Source organism: Centropristis striata, chromosome 16 (assembly GCF_030273125.1).
Source record: "Centropristis striata isolate RG_2023a ecotype Rhode Island chromosome 16, C.striata_1.0, whole genome shotgun sequence".
Classification (NCBI taxonomy): Eukaryota; Metazoa; Chordata; class Actinopteri; order Perciformes; family Serranidae; genus Centropristis; species Centropristis striata.
In genome coordinates, this window is record NC_081532.1 from 21,416,687 (window position 1) to 21,440,194 (window position 23,508).

Here is a 23,508-nt window from a genome sequence, read left to right on the forward strand (position 1 = left end):
TAATATTTTGGCCACCCGATTTAGATACATGGTAGTGCCAGAATATTAGAAACACCTGTCAATAAAATGCACTCCAGTATACCACCACCACCTACAGTGACCTCAATAATAAACATACAGTAGAATTATTAAGTCATCAAAACCTAAAAAAATTCCTTTGTAATTAATGGTATTAATGGCTGTTGTATTGCATTGCATTGTATTGTACTGGTGTACCTAATGAAGTGGAAAGTATACATTTATATATATTTGTTCATGACTCACCTTAAAAAGGCACCAGGCTGCAACACTATAACCATACAGACGTCTACACGCACGCACGCACGCACGCACACAACCACACACACACACACACACACACACACACACCAGACTGCTCAGTTATAACTCAATATTCTGCTTGGTTACAGGGCTCATTTCTGCTAAAAAATAAAGTTAGAAAAAAAGGCCATAATGGTCCCTGAACCAGAGGTCTCCTTCAAAAAAAGGCGGAATATCGAGTTATAAAAGAGCAACTGAATTAACTAATTTAAGAAGCATCTTTGGTCGAGAACAGTCGGCCATAAAAGCATTATATATTAAAAAAAAAAAAAAACCTGTGGGATTGCAGGCCAGGCATGAGGTCTGTGTGCTGCACACTAAACCACTCAACTTGAACTACAGCACACACATTGGGTACGTCGTGCACAATCTCGGACAAAAAGGGCGGCTGTGGCTCAGTTGGTAGAAAGGTAGTTGGTCCGAAAGGTCGGTGGTTCGATCCCTGACCATGGCAGCCTACAAGTCGAATTATCATTGGGCAAGATACTGAACCCCAAATGGCTCCCTTTGCCGCGTTCCTCGGTGAATGAATGAACCACCAATGGTGGCAGGTGGCACTGTTTAGGGTAGCCTCTGCCACCAGTCTGAATGTGTGTGTGAACGGGTGAATAAGAGCAGTCTGTAGTGTAAAGCGCTTTGAATAAAAGCGCTAAGTGCAGTCCATATACCATTTACAATTGATTGAAGATGAAGCTCAGCGCTGTGTGCAAAGTTGTTCTTGTCATACATTTCTTAAAAAAATGACTTAATGAATCAATTAAGTTAATTCAGGTGTGTAAGGGTTGTGGCTGTGCCTGTGATTATCCTAGAGGTCACAGCAGCTCATTTTATGCGGTGAGGCCAAATTTCAAGAAATGTTCTCACTATATTGAAATGGCTAGTATGGGGACTAACATCATCACACATTAATAATATTTTGCACATTGAATCCACAAGAGTCTCAGCTTCCCAGTGATACACAATTTGTGCAATTCAAAGACTGTTTAGTTACACAGGTATGCAGAAATATTGCATGAGAAAGATTTGTTTTTGCCGCCTGCAGGACATTGGAATGATGGTAACCAAACAACTGCTGGGACTAACTTGTTAAATCAAGGTTACCTTACAAGAGCTGAGTCCGCTGCTTTTCTCGGTATACACCAACTCCCTCAGCTCCCTCATCCACTCGCATGGCTTCTCCTATCATAGCTATGCCGACGACACCCAGCTAATCCTCTCATTTCCCCAGTCTGAAACACAGGCAGCACCATGTATCTCTGCATGTCTGGCTGACATCTCCCAGTGGATGTCCTCGCACCACCTCAAACTCAACCTGGGAAAGACTGAGCTACTTTACCTCCCAGGGAAGGGCTCTCCCACCATTGACCTCCACATCTCTGTCCAGAACACAGAGTGGTTGTCTCCACAGAAACCACTAAAAACCTCTTGACAACCAACTGTCCCTCTCCAAGAACATCACCACCACCACCACCAGATCCTGCAGATTCTTGCTGCATAACATCAGGAGAATCAGCACGTTTCTCACTCAGAAGGCAGCTCAGGTCCTAGTCCAGGCGTGAGATGACCAGCACCTGGACTAGGACCTGAGCTAGTCCCTCATGGCAGGTCTGACTCCCAGGGCCATCCGACCTCTGCAACTCATCCAGCATTCAGTTTCATTATTGGTCTTCAATCTTCCCAAATTTTCACACACAACACTTTTCCTCCGCTCCCTTCACTGGTTACCGGTGGCTGCACAGATACGCTTCAAGACTCTAGCTCTGGCGTACTCCGCTGCTAATGGTTCAGGTCCTGCTTACATCCAGGACCTTGTCAAACCCTACACCCCTGCTCGCCCTCTCCACTCTGCATCAGCCAAACAGCTGGCAACCCCCACCCTGCGTGGGTCAACTCGCCTCAAAACCACTTCCAGACTTTTCTCTGTCCTGGCACCCAAATGGTGGAACGAGCTCCCCACTGACATCAGGACCTCAGACAGTCTGTACATCTTCCGCCACAGGCTGAAGACCTACCTCTTCCAACAATACCTCGGTTAAGTCATGGTCACCTAATATATATATATATTTTTAAATGCTTTCTTCTTTTCTCTTCTTCTCTTCTTTTCTTAACATATTAACATATAGCACTCCTGTAGCGATTACAGTTGGCTCTTAAAGTTATGTACTTACTTGATTCCTGTGGTCTAAGTCCTGTGGTACCCTCAGGTTGAATGTACTTATTGTAAGTCGCTTTGGACAAAAGCTTCAGCTAAATGAAATGTAATGTAAGTGTAAACTTGACAGAACTTAAAATATTCTAAATACAAACTTTAACCTTATCCACTATATAAGTATGTCCAACCCCAAAATCTTATCTTAAAAAACAATTAACCCTAAAAATGACCAGATTATTGTCCTCATAATGTGTATAGGCCCAAAATATGAGTGGGGCATATAGTGGGACAACTCATTGTTTCTCATAGACCTCATAGAGACTGCAGCACTTCAGATAGCACCCTTTCTCTCTCACAAACAAACTATCCCTAAAACAAAAATCAGCACGCTATAGGAATTATTATAATGTCACCAGTTTGAGATCTACACACTGTAAGCTTCAGTAATGTATCCATTAATTCACGCAACTGAGAGACGTAGAGGCAGAGACAGTAAAGTGTACTGTATCTCATATTGCCTTCCTTCCTTGCCTTCCTATTACAGAATATGTGCATTTGACCTTGAGCTCAGCAACAAGCTGGTACTCTCACTACTGGAATGGTATGTAAATACTGTCAGGGAGAGCTATGGAGGTTTTACAGCCCCATATATCTATGTCTGAAAAACAGTCGCACTTCTCCCTCGCTTTGTCTCCCTGCGTAGCTCTTGCTCATGAGATTGTTACCCCTCTTTGCTGTGCTTTGCATCCATATGAGCTTAATCCCAGCCCCCTTACATACAAAGCTAGCAGCCACCGACATAGTGTGTGCACGTGTCTTTCCTCCTTCTGGAGCTCTGTTGTAGTTTGTGGTAACCAGCTTGAGTTTTAGTTGTTCAGAAGGAGGACATTTTTGCAAAGTTCAATAAGGCTTGTTATGGTGATAGTTGGTGTACAACCACATAGGACTTTTGTTTCTACTGTCAAATATGGCCCACAGGAGCCTTTTAGAATTAACAGGAGATCAACACATCCTCAAACCAAAACGTAAAGTCAATCCACTAGACGTGTTTTAGAAGAGTTTTTTACATCCGTCAATCGTGCATCTCACAGATCAAATAGGGTTTTTTTTTCACATACTTTTTTGGAAGACAGGTTGAGGAAAAAAGGCTGGCTGCCTATATTTTTGTCACGCATAGACAGTTGTTCAAATCAAACATGCTGTATATGTGTTTTGAATGTATTAAAAGCATCCACATTGATTGATCAAGACTCCTGGTCTGTTTGTGTTCCTTTTTCAAGCAGATTCCCCTCTCATCACCACAGTGGGCGGGGAAATAAAATCAATCAATCAATACATACAAACATTGTTGATTTCTTCCCATAGAGCCAACATAAAAACTACTCAGTAAATCAGTAAAGTTTTAGTCAGCCTGCTGAAGGCAGTTCAGCTCACAGGAAGCCTTGTTTAATCAATTAATATGCGCTTAATATGTTCAAAACACATATACAGCATGATATTTGTGTGATTTAAACAGCTGTCATTGCAGAAAACACTTCACTAAATGTCATGGAAAACGGAGACAGTGATCTGCAATAGAACGTATACGACCGCTCATGTCTCGATCCCAGTGGGGATTCCCAGTAACGGTTGCAGTTTTAAACATGTATGTGGTTAACATTGTGGTCAGGTTTAGGCAACAAAACGACTTGCTTAAGGTGTAGAAAAGAAGTAAATGGTTACTAGTAGCAAAAGTAAGTTAAAAAGTAAAGTAAATGGACCAGAAGCAAGGTGGTTATGTAGGTGATGTAAGGCATGACTTAAAATGAGATATAAAAGCTTAGCTAGACTCGGACTACATCCACTTAAGTAACTTCAAACTTACAATGCTGACTTTTGGTGTAACACCCAACAAAAACACTTGTCTCCTGGGTACTGTGGGGTTTTTTTTTTGCGATCAATTATTTTCATTTTCAAAAGAGAAGGGCATGAAACAAGTCAAATACAGTAATACAACAAGTAGTATTCACTTCCCTTTACCCACCCACCCCTCCCAGGTTAGCGACATCCCCCCTCCCTCGATATCCCAAAAAGATCTTCTACATTAGATACAGCATACATCACATAGTACATAAGTCATATCAATGTCCTATATGCCAAAGTAAGTGTATGAAAATAAACAAAAAATTACATATATTTCAAATAAAGATGTCTTTCTCAACTCAGTAAATCTTTAACCATTGCCACTGCAGAGGTCCAGGTTTGGATTGTTTTCTGACTAGCTCCATGCATTTTTGCCACAGACAACTCCATATAGAGTATGCTCAAAAATGATTGTAACCACTGGGTGCGTGTGAGTGTGTGGGGGGGCTTCCAGCGCAAGGCCAGCATTTTCTTAGCTGCAGTCAGCCCCGCTAATAGAGTGCGGGTCCGAGCAGAGGACAGGTTCAAAGATGAGGTGTCATTTAGAAGTAGTATTTTAGGAGAACATGGTATGTCTACCTTCAATAGGCCTGATAAAGTGGAAGATACCAACTTCCAAAAAAACGCCACATCAGAACACTCCCAGTACATATGTAAGAATGATCCTACACGACCCAGAGAACATAGATCACAAATAGGCGAATGTATGATCTTCATGAAGTACCTCTTTCTTGGTGTTAGATACATTCTATGTATGAGTTTGAAGTGTATAAGTTTATGATTAAGATGTTCCGTCTAAATTGTTCCAGACAGTCAACCAACACATTTCATCACTGGTTAGATTAAGGTCGCCTGTCCACACTCGATGAACAGCCAGGGGTCCACAAGAGGATGTTAGTAAAAAAGAATAAAGAGCAGAAACTAGGCCTCTCGACCTTACTCCTACATCTACTAACTTATGCAGCTTGTGAGTGGGGAGGAGAGTACCCCAGGGCACACCGTACGCTCGCATCGCGGACCTTAGGCGCAAATAGAGGAAAAAAGATGTACCCAGTATATCATAAGTGGCTCGTAGATCAGTAAACGATCTCAGACCCCCACCATCACAGACATCAGACAAAATGTTAACCCCTCTGTCACTCCACTCCCTGAAAAAGAAGGGCACCCCACCAGTAAGTAGAGAGTAGTTATGGAAAATAGGGCTTTGTGCGTGCCACTTCAACATACAGCCGGTCACCCTCTCTACTGAGTGCCACACAGTCAAAAGAAACAACATAATGGGGCCTAGTTTTAATTTGGAACGTTTAATGGAGAGGCCTGAGTGCATTAAATCTTGAAGGCGGTGAGGGGAGGCCAAATGTTCTTCTATAGGTCTCCATGATAGTTGTACCTGGGGGTCCAGCCAATTGGGAAGTGGGCGTAGCACATAAGACCAAGAATAAAATTTAAAGTTAGGGACCGCAAGCCCCCCGTTCCGTTTATTGCGTTGAAGAGTAGTTAGCTTAATACGTGGACGTCTCCCACCCCAGATAAACTTCGATATTATATTATGCATCTTGTCCCAATAGCCTTTAGGTGGGGGAAGAGGTATCATATTCGAAAAAAAATTTACTCTAGGAAGGACGTCCATTTTAATTATGGACACACGCGTTTGTAAGGAGTTTGGGAGACGCGTCCACCTCTCCAAGTCCCCCTCCACTCGTTTCATAATACCCTGGAAATTTTTGCTAGAGATGGAGAACAAGGAGGGAAAGATATCCACACCCAAGTATTTGAAGTTCCCAACCACTGGTATGTGTGTTGGTAATGTGGAAGTGTCGAGAGATGAGTTAAGCGGCATCAGCGAAGATTTAGTCCAGTTAATTTTATAACCGGAGATGGAGCTAAATTCCTCAAACACCTCTAACACTATCGGAATACACGCTGGCGCATTATTTACGTATAATAGAATGTCGTCTGCGAATAATGATATATGATGTGAAGTATTACAGAAGGATATGGGAGAGAGAGAAGGGTGCCGCCTAATCGTTTGTGCCAGGGGTTCAAGGGAGAGAGCGAACAAAAGAGGGGATAGAGGGCAGCCTTGGCGGGAGCCTCTTGATACTGGGAAGGAGGAGGAATACATGTTGCCCGAAAAGACCATAGCTGAAGGATTAGAGTAGAGTGCCTTAATCATCTTAATGTAGTTATTACCAAGACCAAAAGCTTCCAAGACCAGCCAGAGATAGTTCCATTCGAGTCTATCAAAGGCTTTTTCGGCATCTAATGATAGAACAGCACATGGGGTCTCAATATCCTTAGAAAAATAGATTGAGTGGAGAAGTCTACGCAAGTTATCAGCTGCGTGGCGCGTTTTTATAAACCCAGTCTGGTTGTGATGTACTAATTTGGTCATGAGTGTCTCAATCCGTGAAGCCAGGACTTTAGCATATATTTTTATTTCTGAATCCAAAAGTGACAGGGGTCTGTAATTGCCACAGAGGGAGGGATCCTTATTTGGTTTAGGGAGAACAGTGAGAATAGCAGAATTGGTGTCCCGGTCGAATGAGCCCTTCTCCACAGCTGTATAGATCATATCCAGCGGTACTGTGGTTTTTTTTTTGTTTTTTTTATTCACTCAAGCCAAACTAAGCCAAACTAAGTCAAACTAAGTCAAACTAAGTCAAACTAAGTAAGTGCACCCAAACACACACAACAGTAAGCAGGTCAAAGCTTGTTGTAGAGATGTTACCACATTCACAGATCTCACCAATTAATTTAACTTGCGACAATAAGGAGTTGTGTTCCACATTGGAGCCGAGTTCTGTCGAGGGCTGCCTGCCCACCAGTTTGTCTATTTATGGCCTAACCTTGTAGCTAAATACAACAAGGTGTGTTCCGAGAGTTTAACCTCAACCCAAGGGTGAAAAGGAACAGGCTTCAACACAAGACCAGTTTCTGGTTGGCAAAATACCCAGATCTCCTTGTTCCTTTTCATTAGTAAAGAGCAATTTAGAAATGTCACTTTTGCCGGTTAAAATGACAACTGAAATTGTGTTATTAAAGTTAGAAATAATAGGCAAAATTGAAATGAATGGGCCTGCCTACATTTTTTTGGCCTTGAAGGATAAACCACCAGCACCATAAACTTTAGTGCAATGCCTGCAACATGGAGCCTATTCACTCCTGGTGATAACATGTGTCCGGGGTGATCCGATCACAAGTGGACAGCTCTAAGTGCATCTGTCCCCACCTGGAAAAAGAATCCGTCTTCAGTGACCACTTGGATTCATATCTCTCTGCCCTGCAGTAAATGCCAATAAAAACCAAGTAGACAAATAGCTAACACAACCAACAAAAGATTGTAGGAACGTCTGTATTAAAATCCTAAAAAAACGTAAATGTAGTTATGTTTAATGAATTACAGACTGTTAGACAATAACATCTATATCTTTGAATGTGGTCTTATTGATCAGATCTCCTCAATGTGTCCCAATGAGTGCATTCACACCTGTACTTACAGTGGTTCACTTGCGATTGGCTCACACAGGAGGCATGTCAAGACTAGCATGGTGTTTCATGAGGACGTTAAAAAGACTGGATCTCTCGCACACATGCACGCAGCTGAAAGTGTGCACGAGAGCCCATTAGTGGGGTACAATTGATTGGAACTGGGGGACCCTCACAGTGACAATCATACTTATAAATCAGCCTACACACTAATAAACACACTTGGGCATGACAAAAAGCAGCACAACCAGATAAAAGAGGCTCGACTTATATATAGCCAGACTTCAGAGTGCAAGGCTTTGATTGATTCACTCAAAATAATCACACAATAATACATGCATTCATGCTTGTGTGCACAAACATACACAATCACATCCTCAAACACCTCCTACCCCCTCCTGTCACACCCACTTTAGAAACCTTGTTGCCTCTTGCTCTTTCCCTCCTAGGGCCCTGATTGGCTCAAATGGCACCATGGGAATGGTTTGCTCGACCCAATTAAAACCAAGTGTGAGGAGAAGAAGAAGAAGAAGAAGAGAAAAAACAGAGCCACGGTGCACACATAAGCAGCAAAAAACATGACTTTTCTCTAGCTTTGTATGGGGTGGGGTTGCTGATATTTTCATTCAAAGCACGCTTCACAACAGGACAGAGGCTCAAATGTTTGCCCACCCAAACAATGAGGGGATTTGGAGGAAGGAGAAAGTGTTATTGTTAGTGGGAGTGGAGAGACACCAGCTACCGGATAACACACACATGAAGGATGCAGGCTACACGTAGACAGCCACGCTACAGTGGACGCAAACACACATGGGCAGGTGAGCAAACACACACACACACACACACACACACACACACACACACACACACACACACACACACACACAAAAGCTTCATAAGAGTGCAAACTCCAATCTCTTTACTCTTTGTCTACTTACACACACTGCACACATACACAGACTGGTGCAAGTGGCAGTATTATCAAAGTGGGGATAAGTGTGTGTGTGTGTGTCTGTGTGTGTGTGTGTGTGTCATAGAGAGATGGAGAAGGTGGGCAGCAGACCAAAGCCATCCATCTAGGGGAGCCAATAGTGAACAGCATAGGCTACAGGCTTCACAGCACCAAATGCACACACACAGATACACGCACACGCACACACACTGTGATGCCCTTGTGAGGGTTACAGCTCTCGTGGTGTTAAGATGGTGCAGCCCAAAGCCATCAATCTTTACCCAGCAGCCTTGCTTGACCTGCCCTCTGACACGCACACGCAGTACACATGGGTGCACCCACACACATACAAAGCACAAGCACAAAACACACACCAAGTTGCAATAATACAATCTTTTCTTTCTTGTTCTTCTCTCCATCTTTCTCTCTTTCTCTCTCCGTCTTCCTCACTCCCATTCCATCTTTATCTCCCCCTCGCAGACACCTGCTACAGAATGCATCGTGCTAACTGATTGGCGCCTCTAAAAATGATAGCAATCATGAGGCAGCCGATGAACAGCGGACTAAAAAGGGGAATGACCATTGATTTTCATTCTCATAGGCGTGAGTTATGGCGAGGCATTGTGCACAGGGGCTCCGACTGTAAGACAAAAGGGTCGAGCCGAGACTACAATCTGAGATGTGGGCCAGTCAATAGTCTGAGCCAAAAAAAAAAAACACTCATATGGAGGAAAGATGCAGGGAAAGAGACGGAGATAAGAGAAAGAAAAGAAGAGGGGAGGACAGGAATGGTGTGGAGTGTGGGCTATTTCAGTTTTAGTATAGAACTGTAGTTTCTAAGCAACTAAACAACAACTAAAACAACAAATCGCCCGACTCTATGAGATTAATGAATCAAGGCATTGAAACAGCTTTTGGTCCTAGTCATCAGTCTTATTTACACTGCCAATAATTTCAATTATCTAATAATCTATTTTGTGTATCTTTTGCTTTTGTGTCACTGATCCCATTTACACTTGGTTTTAAAATATGTATTGGGTGATCGGATCACAAGTGGTTAACGCTGTATACAAGAGTAAACAGGGTCCAACACGCATTTTGATCAGATCATGCAAACCACTTGCCGAGGTGGTCGATATTTTATATATTTTAAAGTGTAAAGGCTGTGTAAACGACAAGGATGTAACAGGAAAGCTTGTCATCATTCAGTCAAAACTCAAGTTCAGAGTGTATATTTGCAGTATTATAACGTCACAATAAAGTGTAGCAAAGTATCAAATGAAAAATAATAGAGGAAAGTACTTGAACAACACACAACACATGGTTCTCTGTTGTTGCAAGTTGACATCTGTATTAAGGAGTAACGAGCAAAAGAGGCTGGAAACCCCTGCTTCGTGTTACGATGATCACTAAGTGGGATAACCAGACGTTGGGAGATAAAGACAAATACTGTGATACATTAGCACAAATAATAAAAACTCAATATTATTGTATAACTCAGATGGCAACCTCCAGCTCTGAGCAATGAAGCAAACCCGGAAATGTCAGCAGGGGTCACCGACGGTGGTTGCAAAAGAACTCTGGTCCTATCTATCTCAATACAAAATGAGACGACTTCTCACTTGATTCATTACCTCAGAAAGAATTCTTGTGGCAACATTATGGTCTTATGGTTAAGTCTTCTTCAAGACAATATGATGTTAATTGTGTAAATAATGGTAGCTAACATGAGGATCAGAATAGAAGCAAAACAATGCATATCCACGGCACTGTGTATATGTAAACAGCCAGGAACTTGTTTGTCGTTGTCCGTGTTTTCGTCTCAGAACTTTGACCATTTCCTCATGCGTTTTCAGTTCATGAAAGTTTATTTGAACATTTTGGCCATTTAAAATTGTCTTGTTCAGCGTTCGGTTGTACTAAAAGAAACTTGAAGGAGTCGGCTGTTCAGTGTTTCCAGTAAGTAACATACATTTTGTTTTAGCGTTAAGAGTTTATTTTAAGATACACCTGTCCACATGTCTACCAGTCCAAATATGGTCTCTCCTCGTATCAAAAAGCAAAGATGGCAATGGACGAAAAGCAAGATGGTGACAGCTTCGTCAAACTTGATGCTTCAAATGGGCAGTACACAAATTAATTGGTGACGTCATGGTAAACACATCCATTAATTATATACAGTCTATGGTATAACTAATATATAACTTCATCTGGAATAACTATTCACGTTTCAAAACACATGTCAAGTTTATTTCAGACATTAGAAAGAGAGGTTTGAATACAAATCAAAGTCAAGCTATGAGCCGTCTTCCCCCTTGAGCTTCTAACGCTTCTGATCTTACAAATATTCACAGAAGATAATTGTGGATCAAAAGAATAATTGCACTTGCGCCACTTGTGCTTTTCCCCAGCAACACCTACCAGGCAGCGTTGCAGTGGGCGCTGTCGTCTAGGTGACAGAGCAGCTCCAGGGTTTGGGGGTTGTGGGCGGAGTCATCAGGTGACTCATGACTTCCTGTCTCCCAGTCAGAGGGCATCCGCCATACTGCCGCACAGGACACCACCCTGCTGTCACTGGCTGAGGGGGGACACAGACACACAGTCATTTACAGATTGTTAGAGTACAGTGTGTGTGTGTGTGTGTGTGTGTGTGTGTGTGTGTGTGTGTGTGTGTGTGTGTGTGTGTGTGTGTGTGTGTGTGGTGGACAGGCGCTAATGCAATGACGTGGATACACTTTCCCCCAAATCCACATCACAAATGAGTCATTTTGGCACATCTACACCAGAGCTAGAGCTGCTAATTGGAACCAGTGGAGAAAATGTAGAATTGATACAGTAATTGGACTAAAAGTTGAAGGCTGGAGGGCATAACCAATCACACACACACACACACACACACACACACACATTTACAGAGAGAGAGAGACAGAGAGAGAGAGCAGGAAGAGACAGAGAGAATAAAAGAGAGCAAAGAGCCTAATTTCTTTTTGGTGTAGATATTGACAGTGTGTGGGCAGGCACTGGGCTAAGAAACACTGGCGTCTGGCCTATTTGTCAAATTAAAAAGCAACGTGGTGCAAGTCCACAGACTCTTGAGTGGTTTTAGACAACCTTGCACTTGGAGTAAGTGGGCAAGCAATCATCTTGAACAAAAGCCTTTTCTTGCTCACATATGGGAGTGCCGATGGGAGGCGGTATGAAAGCTCTATATGACCGCCTGTGTTTATACTTATATATTTTGTGTGTGTGAGTGTGTGGCGTGAGCAGCAGTGCATAGTAGGCCTTCTGAGCTTCCGCCTGGTCCAGAGTGGCTGTCAGCCTGTGAATTCAAGCATGTAGGACTCAGCTGACAGAGAGCGAGTGACAGATGGGAAAAAGAGAGGGAGCAAGGGAGGAGAGTGGTGGAAGGTAGTTGGGGGGGGGGCATCATCACAGAGACAGTGACTACTGCAAAGCAAAGTATACTCGATGTCCCTTTATTCAGAAACATTTTCCAGCTCTTCATGGGAAATCCCAAAGGCACTCCCAGGCCAGGCAGGATATATAATCTCCCCAGCCTGTTCATGTGCCCAGAAAACCTCTAACACAGAGGTGTTAAACAGATCCGTGAAACCGCCAGCAGGGCTGCAGGTTTTAGTTCCAACTAAGCAGGAAGTTCCAGGATGCCACCCAGCAGGTACTGCTAACTGCTGTTTCAGTCAGGAATACTCTCGTCATAGATTTAACCATTTATTTCCAGAATGGTTTGTTTGAGTTGTATTTGGCAGTATTGGTTCTGCTCTTAGAGAGAGCTCTCAGCAGGATCTGTGCAGCATGTCACATATCCTGCTGAGAGTGCAAACATTTAATCTCCAGTGGGACATACAGAACCTGAATATACATGTAAAAATACTGACATCTTGCAGACATAACAACAAACATCCTAGAATATAAAGTTGTGCTGACTAATGCAGGTGGAGGTTGAGGTGGTGGAGGAAGCTTTAATGCAGCGATGTCTAGCAGCTGAGTGGATGTGAGAAGCAGAACGGTTAAAAAGGGCCGTCTTGATTATGATCAGCTGATAGTCGTTTGGCGGGCAGGACATGGATATTCCGCCTGAACAAACGCAGTGCTTCATTTGGTGCATAAGCATAAACAACTGAAGAGGCTACCTCTGAGAAACTGCGGCTGAATATCCCCACACATGCCTGGCACCTCACACCCTGTGCAACTCTGGGTAAGGCGAGAGTGCAGACCCTTTCCTGGAGTTTGGTTTCAGAATCGGTGCTCTACGTCAAAATGAACTTTTTCGCAATTGGTCAATTTCGAATGTTGTCACAGTAGCCAACCCATCCTGGCACCTTGTGGTTTATGTCTTTTCAAATCAATGGTGTCATGTATGTGTGTATGCTTCTTACGTCCTTGTAAGGTCTGTGTGTATGTTTCAACTGAGAAAGCTCCCCCTTGACCTAGTTCTAACTGATTTTCAGGAAAAGTTGTCAGGATGTGGTCTCTTAACCTATAGCCAAATAAGGGAACTTAACTGTAAATGTTCATTGAGCACTCATCTGCAAAGACACTGAAGTTTTCAAACAAATAATAGTTTTAACACTTCAGTTACAGCTAAGCTAAGCTATACTAAATATCCCTATCCTTCAGTACCACTCCACTTCCAGCACCAGCTCCTTCCCTGCCCAGGAGGTGACATTCCAGTCTGCAATGCCATGGGTCAGCACACCTATATGTTCTCACCCTTGCTTACTACCTGGCTAACAATGCTCCTGACCCCAGTGCCTATCCCTACAAGCAGTGGGCCTGCAGGTTGGCAGCTCTATATAGATTTTTCAGGCTGTATCCGACCAAGCCCCATGGGTCAAGGCCTGACCTCCCAGGTCTGGCTCTAGAAGGGGAACCTGCCTTCCTGTTTACTAGATGAGGTAGAACAACTCCTCTCTGGCCAATTAATTAAAATAGGGTCAGTGAATCACTGTTGGTCTTTCCCCACCCCTGGGACCACTTTCAAGCATTGGGAAAACCTACGAGGAGCTACTTCCCACAACAACACAGCTCCCAGGGTCACACAAACCCTTCCACCACATTAAGATGGCGATTCTTGGATTCATGGAGGGTGTGCAAAAATGCTGAGATATTTAAGACAGTGTCGTCATCATATAGGTTATTGTTTTTGTGCTAAATAAACTTGACTACAGTTGATTACAGTGTTTGTTGAAACTTAAATATTGACTCCAGTATCAGCCTCAAAAACGTGTTAAACCATGTGGAAAAAATATGATAAATCTGTTACAATCTGGGAGAATTATGGGGGTTATAAAACATGATTGTTAAACTAGACATTGGTGCTTGTAGCTGGTTCTTCTTTATCCAACCACTGGGTCACTGTTGAAATATATATGTCAAAGGTAATGTCATATATCAAAATGTCTGATCTAAACTGGTCCAAATTGCAAAGGCTATAACATATTTTACTACTTTCGTTTTAACTATTGCACCGGATCTTATTTTTAGCTTTATGTACATTTCTGTGTAAATGTAACAAATAAAACCTTTGTGAAGGTATACAATTAGAAGCAAACCTTATATAAAATGGCAGATGATATGCATGTGACCTTCATCAAGATTTCCTCCTGCCTGACAGTGACTTTCCAGCCTGCTGCTCTTATCCTTCATGTGGTTCATCATGTTGCTGCGGTCTGACTTTTAAAGACAGACTGGCTGTTATTGATCAGCTGTTAAAAAATGATTACATGCTATGATTCTCAACGAAACTGCATGAGGTCATTAGATGGGGTATGTATATGCGAAAAGGGGGCAAAGACAGAAAAAAATAGAAAGAATGAAGAGAGAAATGATGCATAAAGAGGCAGTGAATGGAGACAGAGACAGAAGGAAACAGTAGGACTCACTTTTGTTATAGCAGGTGGTAAGCACAGCCTTATCTGCAGGACTGGCGCCAATGTGCCATATCTCCCCAGCTTGGTGCAGAAGGACATTCTTATTAATGATGTTATTCTCATCATCAAAGTCAATGATGTGGATCTGGAAGAAAAGCAGAAAGGGAGAGCAGAGTTGTGTTGAGGAAGAAGCTCAGTTATAACACTATATGCACCTCCCTCCACACACACACACACACACACACACACACAGCAGCTGCAGTTCAAAGCTCCACTCACTCCTCTGATTCCCCTGAAAAAAGAAGAAGGTTCTTCTTTTTAATATAACGATAAACGTTATTTCAAGGCAGGCATCTCTTTGGTTCTTTTTCCTCCCAGTCAACTTCACACGGCTGAAGACTTTTCATCTTGAATTTGGCCTTTTAAGCGATGATTTAGACATTTAGAAGCCACGTTGGATTCATGGGAGCTGTGCATATGACATGTTGAAGGAGTCAGAGGAAAAGGTACAACAAAAAAGAAATCAATAAAACTCATCTCATCTTTCTTTTTCCTTTCTTTTTTAAGGCAAATTGCCCTGCTGAAAGGTTCTGGGGATGAGGGCTCTAATGCGTTCTATTTAATTGTGTGTTTTAAGTCTGCTCTAATTTCACAGGTCTAGTTTTTATTTGCACAGTGTGTAACTTAGCAATTAGGAGTATGCCAGTCATGAGAAGGGCAGCAACAATGTAAAAAAAAACATTTCCTTCCTGCTGTACAAGAACAATGTAACTTTGTTTGCACATTCACTGTGGTGTTCACATGTAGCCGGGCATCGGCAGACTAATTCCCAAATGCCTCTTGGTCTACGGTGAAACATATTTGAGAATGCAACCAGGTAACGAGGCAATTTACGTGTTGAATAGCCATATTTCCCAAAATGCCAAACAATTCCTTTAAAGTGCAGTTGAACACAGAAACACAAATGGACACCAAAATCTCAATCCTGCAGATGTTTGTGTCACTTGATTAATTACCTCAGTAAACATTCTTATTCTCATTCTCTCAAAATGGCGTTCATTTTGTAAATATGGTCCCATTTAGAGTAAAATAGAAGATAAAGCAGGGTTTGGATTGTCTTGCAAGTTTTGCCTTTTAACAGTTTTCACTTTAAAGTAAACTGTAACATTTTAGTCACTTAGCCATCACCATCAAAGAAGATGGTGATGGCTAAATGCTGAACTTGAGTCTTCTTAATCAGAGTCCACAAACCAGTGGGCCAATGTACAATGTCATCGTCAACTGAGCACAATATTGTGATTTAAAAGCTTTTTGGGAAATCTGAAATGCATCATTGCAGTTCGAGCAGTTGAAATTATACCTTTAGCCATGAAGACATTTCCCAACCCCCCTCTGGACCAATACTCTTAACTAAATTCTGCTCAATATTAATTTAATCACTTTATAAAATGAAGTGTATTATATGGGTTTGAGTAGGTCAATGGTAAGAATATATGTTATAATAAGACTATGTTAAAAAAATAGTAAAAACTCCAATCATTACCTCACTTTTCCATTTATTTTAAACACAACATACATTCAAACCACAAAAACGATATAGAGTGTGTTTGTTATGCTGTAAACCAGCAATTTATTAACTTTATGCAAAAACCAATACAAGTTTTTCACAAGGTAATGTATGTATGTATGCATGCACACATATACACCTTTAAAATGTTGCCCCAGGGCTGTCTAATGCCAATTGCAATGTTTTATGTGGAAATTGTCATATACCAATCAGTTAAACATGGCCAACCCCTATTACATACGGGTTATTACAAAAAGGCTATGATAGAGCTGGTCTCAATGCTATTTAAAGAGTCAGATAGGGAATCAGAAATCAAATGCTTTCTGAAATTCTTACTCTTTTTTTATTGATCCTTGATCGGACAGTTAGATTTTGATATCATTTTAGACTGTATATGACTTAGACAAAGGTCTTGCACAGATGCTTTTGTTTAGCACTGTACTTAACATTTAAGAATGCACACCAAGATCCTATAAACAGTTACAACTACTAACCTTCTATATGTCATAAAGCACTAAATCACTTTGAAATAGTTTCTTTTGACTTGTAATGCTAAGTCTGGGCTGTACTTGAAAACACATCAACACCTGTGTGGACTTTTGAGCACACAAGTTCAACAAACAAGCTAAACTTTTATCCATAAGAAGTTAATAGAAACTCCTCCTTAGTGAGTTCTTTTTATTAGATGGAAATCTATTCTATGAGGGCCCTGGATTGAATGCAGTTCAGGGCCTACAATGCAGTAAAACAGTGAGGGTCTCAAGGTTTGATCAGACAATTAATGGCGCTTTCTCCCATAAGAGAGACACTTACAGCACCTTGGGGGAACGTTAATGGGGTTGCACTGGACAATAACTCCTGCTAGGCACTTCCACTCCCCTTCCCGGTACTTCTTTTACAGGCTGAAAAAAGAGGATGAAGGGGGAGAGGGAGGTGTGAGGAGGAGGAGGAGAGGAGCATGGTAGCGGCAGCATCCTTCAGCCTCCTCAAAGTCAGCTAGGCGGCTATTAACCTTGGGTTGGGCTGCACCGAGCAAAAAATTATTACGCAAAGTTATAATTTTATGGTGGTGGGGGAGCGGTACAAATAAATTCAGGCTGGCGGGACAGGGTAATTGGAGGGCCTGGTAATAGGGTCCCCCTGAATGAACCCAGGTGTGAGGGGAGAAAGAAGTTCCAGTCCTCCTCCCCCAGGTGATTTATCCCTCATTCTTCCAGGCTTGGGGAGTGACTCATAGCCTTCAGCCACTTGGGCACCCAGCCCAGCGCTTTTAATTATGTGTCGATGGTGGGAGGAATCGAGGCAGGGAAGGGGAGAGGAGGGAGATTGGGAAGAGGGGGTAAGGGAGGGATAAAGCCAAGCTGGCTCGTGGCCCTCACTTCAGGGGCCTCTCCGCTAAAGCTCTTTAGCCGCACAGATGACAGTAAGTGGGGCGGAGGAGTAGCAAGCGGGTGAGAGGTGCCAAGCTCAGGCGCTTTATCTCGTTAGCAGCCTTAAATGCCATGCCGACGTGCCCTCCTATTTGTCATTCCAGCTATTGGTCTCTGAGGGATTTGAGAGGTGCTCTGCGAGTTAAGAGAGACATTTCCACCCTGCATTATGCTTAATGGGAGGTGGAGAGGCCAGCAGTCTTATGGATACAGCAGAAGCTATCAGCGCTGAAATGCCCATCGAAAAAACATTTTTCACATTGCAAGATCAAACTTCAGATGAACTGAGCCAACCGCTGTTGGCCGGCAAACTTATGCAGAGTGGAAAAGACAATGAGCTTCATGAATAAAACGGACTGCACTGACTGAACCTGCGATTCAAATGTAGGGTCATTTCAAAGAACATAACCTAAAAGATGCATAATGCTCCCTTTTGGATTCTACATCTTCGAATGCTCTTTGACATTATAACATCAGAAAACAAAGCACAGGTCAGGAAAGTATAGTTTTTACAGCATAACAACATGGGTTTAAATTTTGTTTGTTTTCAACTTAGTGAACAACTTAAGTTAGGAACAAACAGTATTAAAAATGAAAGCTGAGATATCACAAACTATTAACAGCAATCCATTTGACACTAACACAATGCTGCAGGTTCTTTGCACATCACATTTTGCTCGATGGGCTGATAATTGTTTTTTGTAGAGATGTTAGAGTGTTGGAGTGAATCATAGTCTTCCTATGATGTAAATGAAGAAAAAATATTCAGCTGAATTCCACCCTCAGATTTAAAAAATGCAGCAAAACAAAAACAAGCAGAGCCACAGAGCTCATAGCACTGTGCCTCCATAAAAAATCTGATCAAATGGTGGTTTTGTATCTTCTTGTGCTTTATTACAATTAGTTGCTTGGTAAACATGGGCTATAATATCAGTCGCACATATGCTCCAAACAAAATAGGTCATACAATACATCTTCAAACAAAATCTTAAAGGTAAAAGTCTTCATGTTGGATGGCGGCACTGCAAGCTTGCTGTTACAGCCTCTTCCTGACATCCGACTGCCATTATTAATCTTACACGTACAGATACAAGTAGTGGTGCAGTATCTGGGACAGACAAAAAGTGACAGAATAAGTTCTATGAAGATTTTGAGAAGGGGATTTGTGAAAGACGTTCAGACACTACGTACTTTCACACCTCTGCACACCTAGCCAATTAGGGCAAAAACAGTGCATGATTGTTTAATTGTCTGTTTCAAAAAGTTACAAAAATTATAAAATCATAACTGGGTTTTAGACACTCTTCTGGGTTTCAGACACTCTTCAGAAGCACTTTCGCACAACCCTAATTATTTGCGTAAACTGTAGAAAAAAACAAAATGCATCAAATTCAGAATTGAATGTATATTTACAAAACAAAAGTCTATTTGTTTAAACATAAAATATACTGTCTATGTACAGTTTTCTGTTGAATATATCTCACAAAGGATCAGCAAAAGAATGCATTCTGTTTTAGACAATAGCCATGTTTCCATTATGGGTAAAAAGTGGCCGCTGGCAAAGCTTCAGGTCACGCCCTCTCAAATGTCCGCTCACTCGGGGTGTCTCCATTACAAAAAAAGGGCCCAGAGGAATCTACTAGACTCCGGAGGTGACGTATGGTTTTTGATTGTCGCGTAATCACTTAGCGACAGTTTCAACAGCATGCACAACAACTGCGGTCACCGTCGCTAACTGTGCACGTCATCTGCCGCTGATCATAAACAAGCGGGCATGCTAACTGTACACAAAGTGTCTGCCGCCGATTGTAAATTAACGGGTATTGCCAACTGTGCACAGAGTGTCCGGTGTTTGTTGTAAACAAACAGAGATCGCTAGGTGAACCCATCCTGCTGCAGCACATGCATACTGTACTGCTACAAAGCTAACTGTGTAGCCTATTAGCACTATGCTACTGTGCACCTCGTTCCACAATGCCGGACTGCACTATGAAAGGGCAGAATATCACGCCTTCATGGCATCACTATGAACGCCCTAAGGCAAAAAGCCGGCACAGATCTTTCCAGCAATATAGCGGGACATTTGCGGTACCACACTATGAAAGGGGCTTATGTTTCTTGTCACTTGTGACTACTCGCTACTTCGCCGGCTTTTACAAATGGCAAGTGTTGTTGTGGCGTCGAGTACTACGTCACATCCCCTTAGCGTTCTATCCAATCAGCAACCAGGCTTTTTTCAGGGAAGAAAACTGGCCCTGCTCTTCGTCAGGGCCAAAAAACGGTCGGTCAAACAGCCAATAGGGCCGGCTCACATTAAATTAGGGGCGTTTCCGCAAGGGAGACCAGCCTCATTCCGAGTTTTCGACTATAGTGGAAATGCACCTAATGCCCAAAGTACTGACACTTTGATGCAGACTTTGTTTAAATGCCAAAGCTCAAAGTCTAACAGTTTAGTGCTGGGTTATGGTTTAAATAACTAGTTGATTTTGTTAAAATACGGGGATAGCCCAGGTGCACAGATACTCCTGCTGCACAGTTGACTGAGCCTCCAGGGATGCACCAGTCTGATCCACCAGATAGGTAACGGAGCCATATTTTAATCGTGCAATCACAACGACCAACACAGGGTGGTAGGTTCTGGGTGCACAGACTGTCTGTGGGCGTCTCTGAGCTCTGAGTGCACCCGCTATATTCTGGTTCACGTGTGTGCAGAAGCACAAAGTGCACCATCACTGAAACAGCTGTGCCAATGATGATAGAAGCAAATAATTAAAAATATTTTGGTGAAGCAGTTTTTATGATCACTTTTTATACATTTGTGGATAACAGATACAGTTAGATAAATATTCACCTTCATTTAAGCTGTTTTACTGGTTGGACAGTGTCTTCTCAAAATTGTTAATTTCCATCATTATATCATATTCTGTTGGTACTGTATTTGCCCCTAAGTCTGCTCTAACAAAATAACCAACGTGGCAGTAAAGTAATGCTAGAAACAGACATGCTTCTCAGACGTCTATTCTCACAACTTTTTCCAAAAAAGAAAAAAATCTTGCTTGGTGCTGCCACATTTGAATAAGCCTCCCTCCTGTGCATAAAGCGCTGGGCCGCTACATATAAGAATTTCAAAGTCAGGAAAATACGGTCGGAGCACTGGTAATTACACTGCCACAAAAATTGGGCCCACTATGTATCTGGTACCCAGAAAAATACAGAATTTAGCATCTAAATTTGCAGGAGAAGCTGGACGGAAAAAGTTGGATTGTGCATTCCTGCTTACAGTGCAAACTGAGGCCATTTAGGATTGTATTCACTACTGTCAGCTTTCATCTGATGCATCACAAATTTGCTCCAGTGGCCTAAAATCAAACTGACCAGTGAATAAATGAGCAATAAGCACCTTCATTACTACAGTATAAATGAAATAAGTATACTAAGATTAGAGTTCCACTACAGTTGAAGCATTTGCCTCTGCTTTTCTTGTGTTTCAGCTCTGTGATTCTGCCAGAATGGAGGGAAGTGTTAGGAGGAGTATATTAAGCTACTGACAGAGTGTAATAAGAAATCACACAGATCGACTGGGATGCATTGTCACTATTCCCAACAAGCTCTGTATTAGACTTGCTACACAAGACTTGGATTGAACTACGTCTGTATTCAGTGCCAGACCGTTTTCACACTGAAGTCTGCCAGAAAACAGGGTTGTTTTTTTCGAAGCAGAAATATATCTTTCTGTGTCCCTCTCTCTCTCTCTCTCTCTCACACACACACACACACTCACTCTCTCTCTCTCTCTCTCTCTCTCTGAGAGCTAATTATTTCTCCCCCATTTAGAGCCAACTGTTTCTGTCATCTGTCTCTGTAATGACCTCTGCAAGATGTGCATGCATGCATACACCCCACTCTCTCGCCTTTTTCCCAGCAAATATACCCACAGCACAAAACCTTCCCCAACACTGCTGAGAAACCATAGATATGCACACAAAATCCACTCTGTCAACCACAACTGACTGAAATAAATCATCTCGACTGGTTCCAGATCCTCAAATGTGAGCAATTTACTGATTTCCCCCGTCTTTTATTGTACTAACATTTTTCACTGTTTTTGTATGTTTTATAGAGAAAATAATTAAGTAAGAATATAACATAATGACATAATGTAGCATTAATCATATCACCATGTCACTGCACTGTTTTTCTTTGCATCTTTGTTTACATCTGACCACTTAAAGTATCTTACATAACATAATATTCTGCATTTTTATACTATTACATTATATTATAATTTTATTATATTTATTATATTATTATACTTATCACCTCACTAAATAGCACACTTTCTACTTTTACATAACTATATATAACCACACACACACACACACACACACACACACACACACACACACACACACACAATATATATAACATGTTTTTATACCTTTATGCTATACTGTGTGTATCCTGTGAATATGTACATTTTAATTTATTGTTCATATTACAAAATACAACAATCTAGTTCACATGTAACATGTTAACGAATGTGCAATATCTGTAAAATACAAAAAACCCTATGTGTATTTATAATGTATGTATATTATGTATGTATATGTCTTATTTATTTTTTTATATTTTTGTAACTCCCTTGTCTGTATCTTAAGCTGCTGTGACAACCGAATATCCCCACTGCGGGATAAATAAGTCTTATTCTATTTTATCATCAGTTGACCATCAGTTGTGAAAAAATGCCACAATCCTCACATTTCAGATGCTGGTCCCAGTTTCTAAAGGAAGATGTGCTTAATTTTCTTGTATATATGAGTATACATCAAATATCTTTGGGTTGTGGACTGTTATTTGAACATTAAAAACAAAGTGATGACATCAACACCATATTCATTTTTTCAAATGACTTTAAAGCTGCAACACTTACTATAATTCTTGATTTTTCAGTTAATTCTCTTCTTGAATTAATTGTTTATAAAATGTCAGAAAATAGCTGAAAATTTCAATTCAAATAACAATGATACAAATCCGAGAAAAGCAGCTTGAAAAAATAATTTTAAGAGCTCATAGAAGTAAGTTTTTACATTAAATCCATGTTACTGTAAGGATCATTGATCAAAATATTTTATTCCCAAAACTTGAATCCAATGCACACACACACACACACACACACACACACTATCCACAATACCAAAGATTTTTTTTTTAAAACTGAGCCCTTTCTTAAAGCTAACAACCCAAACAAAAAGACAGTAAATCGTGCGTTATTTATTTCCCTACCAACAGAAGAGAAACTAAACACAACCCAAAAATGATAACCTTGGCTAGTGCTGCTTTAGGACTTGCAATTAAAAATATGAATGGACAAAAAAAATTAATGAGCTGCATATTACCACCTAAACAAGGTTACAAAATGTGTCCCTGTATAATTACTATACAGTCCTCGGCAGTTATCTTCATTATTTTTCTGATTGGTTGTTTGTTTTAAGACTATGTCAAGGTAACATTTCCCCCAATAAAATGCCTAAAAATGAAGAGACATATGCTGGGTATATCTTGTTGAATTGTGTACTTACATCATATATATGGTATCATATAGTGCATGCCATTCAGCTGCCTATCAATGGCGTTAGATAAGCTTTACCACCTGTAATTGCTCTAACTTCTGGGGAAACAGCAAATGTAAACACCCAGCATGTCAGAGCGTAATTGAAAATCAGAAAGACAGAATTATACTCAGTAACAGTAATACAGCAGTTTTTCTGCCACAAAGCATAATTCTTTCATTAAATGCATGCCAT

The 23,508-nt window shown here is 41.4% G+C and overlaps 1 protein-coding gene across 1 annotated transcript in view; it reads right to left on the reverse strand.

The window, feature by feature from the left end:
* Positions 1-23,508, reverse strand: part of eipr1 (EARP complex and GARP complex interacting protein 1) — a 74,818-nt gene that overhangs the window by 50,452 nt on the left and 858 nt on the right. Inside the window, exons 3-4 of the mRNA XM_059354066.1 lie at positions 14,720-14,852; positions 11,238-11,394 (exon numbers count right to left, since the gene is read on the reverse strand). Coding sequence (XP_059210049.1) covers positions 11,238-11,394; positions 14,720-14,852 — 290 coding nt within the window. The remainder of the gene's footprint in view (positions 1-11,237; positions 11,395-14,719; positions 14,853-23,508) is intronic.